The following is an 8,716-nucleotide window of genomic DNA, read 5'->3' on the forward strand; positions in this document are numbered from 1 at the left end:
ATTTTGAAAGTCTGCATTTTGTATAAAGAATCTACTATTCAAAATGATGAAATTTACAAGGTTGTTAATATTTTTATCATTTTTTTCAAAATAGCAAATAATTTATATTTGCATTCAATGTAACCAACATTAATTTCAACAGAATACTCGACTAAGTAGAAAAAACATCTATCAAATATAAAAATCTGACATGGATGTGACGGTACTTCAGCAACTGACAGAACAAGGCAATTATTTCAAAATAAAAGTCTTTGTGTTTCAGTTTCAGTAGATCAGGGAGTTTTCAGTTATGCACCAACTTACAAATGTGATCAGTATCGTGAGAGGGACATTTATCTTAAAATATGAAAGAAATTTATACCATTTATTGTGTTAAAAAACACAATTATATGGTATAGTTATGGTATAAATGAACCTTGTTAATGTTTTTGAATCGATTTAATTTCTATTTAGCTACATTGTACATTTTCTACTCAGTACAGTATTTTACACAGTTAATTGGTTATTTAATTATCTGTATCTCTTTTGTAAAATCTAAATCTGGATAATTTATTTAAATTTATTCACGCCCACCCCCATTTTAATATTCTTCACTCACAAGTTTAACTGAGCTAAAAATATATAAAGTACAATAAAAACATTAACAGATAAAGTTATTTAAAAAATCCCAAACACAATAAATAACCTAAACTCAACAAGAGGACTTTTTATGTAAAATCTTTCACATAACCTCTATCTATTTTGTGCAATCAGGTGAAGTGTCATATGCACCCACTATATGAGCACTGTCATTTGTGCTAAAGTTCATTTTAATTCTCTTTTAGCATAACCAACAATGCGTCCCATTTTAATCGCGACGATTTTACTGTCGATTGCAGCGGCTTATTATATTTATATACCTCTTCCTACCACTATAACGGAGCCATGGAAACTCATGTACACAGATGCAATGATACGATCGTCTATGCAGTTGGTAAGCCTATAAACGCTATTAGCCTATACAACTGTAACGATGAGTTAGAGATAATGCTGTCTGTTTACTTCCTCTCAGAGTTTTTTGGCACACGACTTCGGGCTGACTTCACCTTTTGGCTTTTTGAAATATTTCTCCTCTCTTATGGATGTAAAAAGTAACCTGTCCTGTTCAAACGTCCGGATCACAGAAGCTTCTTTTGGAGGAGTGGAAGCGCTGGTGTTTGAGTCCACTGCACAGGAGAAGAGTCTGAAAAGAGGCGTGGTTTATTTACATGGAGGAGGATGGACAGTCGGAAGTGCAAGTAGGATATAGTTTATAATTTTAGATTGACGTGTTTATTATTTAATGTAATGTAAAGCAGTGTTTTTAGAATACAACTGAAGTTGTAAATATAAGAGATTTGCTCAGTAGAGCAGACGAGTTGTCTCGCTCCATCTAGTGGTTGAGAAAGGAAACGCTTCTTATATGTTCAAACGTTTCATGTCACTGTTGTTATTCTTTCTTTAAAGAAATGGAGGCGTATTATCTTCAGTGCATGGAGATGGCTAAACAGCTAGATGCAGTCGTGCTGTCTGTTGAGTAAGTCATTTTGTAAAATGTGCGTTAATAAATTCCATGAACAATCGTCATGAATGAAAATATACAGCCACAATCAGCAGATCAATATAAGAGATATTGAGAGGGAAAATAGAAGAGACAATAACTGTCGAATAAAAGACTAACAAAACAAAGAGTATGTCCATTACAATTGTATAAAAAGGTATGGAAATAAATCAAGAGTCAATAGACAACAGTTCTTCATACAGTACCAAAAACCTGAGACATTTTTTGTTGTTACACATTCGGACAGATTTGAGCAGTGTCAACTTCAATCAGAAAATGTCAAAAAGTAGAGATTGAAGCCACACATTTTTATGTATAAAAAAATCAGAAGACTGTTTGGTTTTACTGGAGCCATGGGTTATGTCAGTATCTCATCCCAATTTATTTGGGATTATTTGTTAAAATAACAAATCGTTTCATTTTAAAATATAAAGAAATTGAACACATAAAGAGCTTTTCAAGTGTAATATTTCTGTTAAAGTACAGTCAATGAGATTTCTGTAGAATTAAATCCTGAAAATTTCCTTGAAAACATTCTCTCTTTGAGGAAAGAAAATAAGGAAGCCTATTTCATGATTAAAAAATAAATAAAAAATGTAACACAGTATTTCAAGGACTAAAAAGGTAATAAATATATTTAAAAGTCTTCATCTTGCAATCAAAATAATGAATATATTAGCTGAAAGTTTATAGATGCGTTATCTCGACACATCATCAGTCGGAGAGCAGAGCATAAAAGCCACTGTACCTAACAAATAATTTCATAATTTGCTGATTAATGTTGATGAAAATGATCAATAATTGTCTTGTTTTTGGTCCGTAATAATCAGTCTGAAAACCAACAACATTTAGACTACTTAAGTCTGCCAAAGGTTATAACAGTTCAAGCAGAGTAGAGCCTATTAATTTAAGCTTGTCAAAATATTACACCAATTTCCCTCTTACTGAGTCCTTCTTTAAATGATTTAACGGCTTACACACTTTTTTCTGTGGTTTAGGTTGCATAAACAGCCAGAACAACATATTTAGTAGTAAAAAACCATGTAACCTATATGCTGTTGTTGACATCTTGAGTATCTCCATAATGGCCGCATATATGTTAACTGACCAAACCATGACATTGGTCCTAAGTGAAAACACTCTGTAGACTTACAATTTTGATTTCATCTATTACGATTCTAAGTTTACATCTTGCAGTTATAATTAATATCATCTGCTTAAATTGCCAGATTATGTGTTTTGTTTTAATATGTTCAGGTACAGACTTGCCCCGGATGGACGTTTCCCAGATCAGTATAATGATGTTTTTCAGGCCGCAAAACACATCCTGACAGCCGAGGTGTTAAGTCGCTACTCTATAGACCCCAAACGTGTGGCAGTGTCAGGTGACAGCGCTGGTGGAAACCTTGCCGCTGCTGTGGCGCAACAGGTGTGAGAAATATCAGCATCAAATTGCAAATAAATATCAACTTTAATATATGATTACAAGAATAGTTCGCTCAAAAATGAACATTTGTTTTCAGGCAATCCTAGATATAGTATGTCAGGTGAACATGGCCCAATCCCAATTGCACAAGGGGATGGTGGAGGGGTAGGATTATGGGTAGGGGTATAAAATAGAATTGATATTGTGACTTTGAGAGCCAAAAAAATATTTATAGGCAAAACAAATTTAACAAATATGACTCTTAACAATACATTGTGCATGGCCCAGTCTCAGTTCCACGCCTAAGCCCTTACCCCCACCACTCAGTTTGCACAATTAACTTGAAGGGGTAGGGTGTCTCAATTCTTTGGGAAATATTTCTATCCCAGCCCCTTTACACTCTCTTTTAAGGGTGACGGGGATGGCAGAGGGGTAGGCTTATGGGTAGGGGTATAAAATGAACTTGCTATTTGGACTTTGAGAGCCAAAAACATTTATAGGCAAAACAGATTTAACATATATGGCTCTTGAGAATACATTGAGCATGGCACAGTCTCAATTCCACACCTAAGCCCTCACCCCTACCGCTTAGTTTGCACAATTTAACTTAAGGGGTAGGGGTGTCCCATTTATTTTGGAAATATTTATATCCCTACGCCTTTACACTCTATTTTAAGGGTGAAGGGGATGGCAGAGGGGTAGGCGTTTAAATAGAATTGTATTGGGACTTTGAGAGCCACAAAATTTATATACAGGCAAAACAAAATTAACATTTATGACTCTCGACAATACATTGAGCATGGCCCAATCCCAATTCCACACCTTAGCTCTCACCCCTATACTTGAGTTTGCACAATTAACTTGAAGGGGTGGGATGCTTCAATTCTTTGGAAAATCTTTATATCCCTACCCCTTTACACTCTATTTTAAGGGTGACGGGGATGGCAGAGGGGTAGGCTTATGGGTAGGGGTATAAAATAGAATTGGTATTGGGACTTTGAGAGCCTGAAACATGTATAGGCAAAACAGATTTAACATGACTCTTGACAATACACTGAGCATGACCCAGTCTCAATTCCACACCTAAGCCCTTACCCCTACCACTTAGTTTGCACAATTTACTTCAAGAGGTAAAACTAGGCAAAACAGATTTAACATACAGTATATGCCAAATACATATGAAACAATCAGTCTGTGCAAGAAACTTTACAACATTATTACCTCAAAAGTTCTTGTTGGCATATTTGAGAATTCATTTATTTGTCTTTTTGCTCACAGATGGCTGTGGACAGCAGCGTCCCTATTAAATTCAAACTTCAGGCTCTGATTTACCCTGTGCTTCAGGGTCTAGACTTCAACACACCGTCATACCAGCAGAACGCCTTCACACCTATTCTATATAGACCCCTCATGGCCCGCTTTTGGCTGGAGTACCTAAACGGTGAACAGATTCTTCTTCCCACTATGCTAGCAAACATCCAATCAGCTCAGGATCAAGGCCCAAAGATAGAAGCTGCCAGGGCTAAGATCGACTGGACTCGGCTTCTTCCGGTAGCCTTTCAGAAGAGCTATAAACCTGTGTCTCCTCTTCACGGAGACCCGAAGCTGCTGGAGAAGCTCCCAGGCCTGCTGGACGTGAGAGCGGCTCCTTTACTGGCCGAAAGTGAAGTGCTGAAGGCCGTTCCTCCTGCTTATATCATGACCTGCGAACATGATGTGCTGAGAGATGATGGGCTGATGTACGCCACACGACTGCAGCAGGCCGGAGTTCACGTCACTCTCGACCACTATGAAGATGGTTTTCATGGCTGCCTCAGTTTTGGTTTCGGACCCTTAAGTTTTGAGGTCGGAAGGCGAAGCTTTGGGAACTACATTCAATGGCTGAAGGACAACCTCTGAATTTGATTCAGAGTAAATGTCTTTGCGAAAACAGTTGAAGTCAAATTATTAGCCCAAATGATGTTTAACAGAGCAAGAAATTTTTCACAGTATTTGCGATAATATTTTTTCTTCTCAAGAAAGTCTTTTTTGTTTTATTTTGGGTAGAATGAAAGCATTTTAAGGTCAATATTTTTAAGCATTCTTAATTCTACAGAACAAACCATTATTACTGACTTGCCTAATTACTTTAACTAGACGTATTAACCTAGTTAAGCCTTTAAATGTCACTTTAAGATGAAGTAGTATGTTGAAAAATATCAAGTAAAATATTATGTACTGTCATCATGGCAAAGATAAAAGAAATCAGTTATTAGAAATGAGTTAATAAAACTATTATCTTTAAAAATGTTGAAAAATCTTTCCGTTACACAGATATTGGGGGAAAATAAACAGGGGGCTAACAATTCTGATATCAACTGTATTTGTAAAATATATTTTAATATAGATTTTTAAGATGAAAAAATGAAATGCTGGTGTATTGATGAATGAGTTGTTTTTTTATATTTAATAAAAGGGATTTATTATAAAGGTTCGTTTTGTTTGAAGTTAAAACAATCTGTGCAAAGCTAATGAATTTTTAAACATGTACAAAATTATGTGCATGTTAAATATATATATATATATATATATATATATATATATATATATATATATATATATATATATATATATGTTATATATAATATTTTGACATATAATAGATTTACAAACAAATAAATTATTCTATTTTGCTTTTGGCACCTATCATGAAAGCAAATTTAAAGACTAAGTTAAAATAATAAACTAATGCTGTAAATTCAAATTAAAAATCTAAATTTTAAAATCAAACATAGTTGAAACTCATTTGCAAATTCAATAAGTGGCTTATTATTAATTTTGATAGAAAAACATGATAATGATTCATGAGTAAAGTAAAAAAAAACTTTAACATCTTTAGTGTTTACCTATGTAGAAATACTACACATAACGTATTTGTTTCATTCTTTAAATGACTTACAGTTTTTCTCATTTGGTTTTGCTCATTTCTTGAAACAGGAATTACAATCTCAACACTCTAAGATTATTTTGCAAAACATTTTTACAGTTCAGCACAACATTATAGCTCACTTGCAAAAGCTTATATCTTTTCCTTTTTTTTTTTTTTACTGTTCACTCGTGTGTCAAAACTAAATTTTCTTCTCATTTAAACAGTCAGTGGCCTCAAAATCCTTTGTCCCTTTGGCATTGCGTAATAATATAAGTCAAAATGTTTAGTTGTTTTGTCACTATCGCAGAGGACCATTGAAATATCCCTCATGTCCACCTTTCAGTCTTAGCCCAGTTTTTGAAAATGGCTACTCTACTGTTTTTTGTTTTTTTTGTCTTTTGACAGAATGCAATTGTGTATAAAAATAAATAAATAAATGTATACAATTTTTTAAATTTCTAAAAAGGATTTTAGTTTAAGAGTAGCCTCCAAGGTTTGACATCACACATTGCACTCATACTGCCAAGGAAATTATTACCATTTTCAATCACACACAAAGTAATTTCCATATATCAGAATAAAACAAAATACACTGTAATATAAACACACAAACAAAAAACTATGAACATTATATGCAGCCTAGAGTGCTTGATTGGTCATCTGAGATGTGTGAAATTCCTCCTTTGTTAGTCAAGTTCTAGTTTCACCTGACTGTCAGTTGCTGTAATAAATGTATCAAATGTTCCACGGAACCATATATGGTATTCATGGTAATATGGTCTTGACTAATTTTGACAATTGAACAGGGCTGCGTTTCCCGATAACGATTGATCTTAGCACTTAAGAGCGTTTTCTACGAGTCATTTTGCGAACGTTCGTTATTGTTTCACGTGCGTTTCCCAAAAATGCACTTAACACAATTGCACGTAGCCCAGCTTTAAGTGCAACTTAGGAGTCGCTATCCGTTTGTTAAGTGCTGAAATGTCACGCTATAGAATGGCTCGTTATTGTTGCACATGTTATAGCAATCCATATAATTCTTCTTCTACTTGCGTGAATGTATATTCAACTCGAATAACAAAAAAAAATATTTTTGAGCCAGTTTAAAAACATAAATTAACTGGAAATGTCGTACTGTAAAAACACTGTCTTGCTCCAATCTCGCATAAAACTAATTCTAACAGTCCTTGCCGGAAATGACATCAGCATCATTTTCGATATTTATATGAAACCTTAATTAAGTAGAATTATTTATCAATTTCTTTATCAAAAATTGCTTATCTCACATCAAAATAAATAAATAAGTAAATAAATAAATAAATAAATAAGCTCTTACATTTATTTTTGAAAAGTTTAGCCTAATTATCCCCACCTGATGTGCATTTGCTAATAGGACGAAAATATAAATGAATAGAGATATACGTACAAATAAAATGAATAATGACTTTGAAGAGAAGTAAATTGTAGGTGCAATTTGCCGGTTGTCCAGCAGGTGCCCTCATAACTCTGTCTCCTTACGATGCACTTAAGGCTTTACGATTACTCCAGAGCACTCGTAGATCCACTAAGATTTTCAAGTGCTACTTAAGTTACGATGCTTTTGGGAAACAGACCGTAATATTAAGATCAGTCGTACGATCATTTCTACGAACTTCTTAGGCTTACGATGCTTTTGGGAAACGCAGCCCAGACTGTTGTGCATGTGATGACATATACAATGAAATGACGCTGACAAATTTTGGAACAAACAACCATTGAACTGAGAATCAACAATCAGTTTAGATCAACTAGATCTATTCACTTGCATATTGTGCTATATGTTGGCTACCTGTACTACATCATTGGCAGAGATGTACTTAGACATTTGGAATTTGATGAAATGAAAAAGAAAATCAAGTCTGTTGTGAACAATTGCCAAGTGGTTTGGAGGTTTGTCCATGTTGTTTAGAGAATGTAATTCTTGTTTCAAGAAATGAGCCAAACCAATAGAGAAAAATGGTGATACTCTACTTCCAAATTTCAAATAAAATACTGTCATTTTTTGGGGTGAATGACAATATTATAACAAGAATAACAGAAAAACAAATGTGATTATTTTACAAAATACTAATCCCTGAATTCTTCTACAGTGAAAACACTGCAGTTGTGTTGTCTGAAAGCAAATATAAACCTCTGAAAACCTTTATGTTCATTTATTCATTCTTTTTCCCACAGTGGAATGAACCGCCAACTATTCCAGCATATGTTTTCTGCAGCAGGTGCCCTTCCAGCCACAACCCAGTACTGAAAAACACCCATACACTCTGATTAACACACACACTCATACACTATCGTCAATTTAGTTTACCTAATTCATCTATAACACATGTCTTAGGACTGTGGGGGAAACCGGAGCACCCGGAGAAAACCCACGCCAACACGAGGAGAACATGCAAACTTCCTTATACACAAAAAAATGCCAACAGACTCAAACCAGCGACCTTCCAGCTGTAAATCAATTGTGCTAACCACTGAGCCTCCGTGCCGCTCCAACATTTACGTTATTACATGCAAAAAAACTCACAACATCTATATTCAAACACAAATCCAGTTACATTTTTCCATAACTGTAAAACACAGAGCACCATGTAACTGTTAGAGTTGACGTAATTTGTTGGCGTGATGAGTTTTCAGCCAAATATATTAGTATTTTAAATTGATAGCACATTCATAAAAAGTGTGTTTATACCGTGAAATCCTCTCTCAACGCATATCAGCATGTTTACGTGTAATTTATGTCTGCTAAAATACAATACCACTGGGA

At 34.5% G+C, this 8,716-nt stretch overlaps 1 protein-coding gene across 1 annotated transcript; it reads left to right on the plus strand.

Annotated features, from left to right (window-relative positions):
• Positions 1 to 811: 811 nt before the first annotated feature.
• nceh1b.1 (neutral cholesterol ester hydrolase 1b, tandem duplicate 1) lies at positions 812 to 5,498 on the plus strand. Its single transcript, NM_001077761.1, is given in 5 exon segments — positions 812 to 973; positions 1,052 to 1,277; positions 1,486 to 1,555; positions 2,837 to 3,008; positions 4,284 to 5,498. Coding segments are annotated over 5 exon segments (1,227 nt in total). The 5' UTR covers positions 812 to 835; the 3' UTR covers positions 4,905 to 5,498.
• The last annotated feature ends 3,218 nt before the right edge of the window (positions 5,499 to 8,716 follow it).

Source organism: Danio rerio, chromosome 24 (genome assembly GCF_052040795.2).
Source record: "Danio rerio strain M-AB ecotype USA chromosome 24, GRCz13ab, whole genome shotgun sequence".
Classification (NCBI taxonomy): Eukaryota; Metazoa; Chordata; class Actinopteri; order Cypriniformes; family Danionidae; genus Danio; species Danio rerio.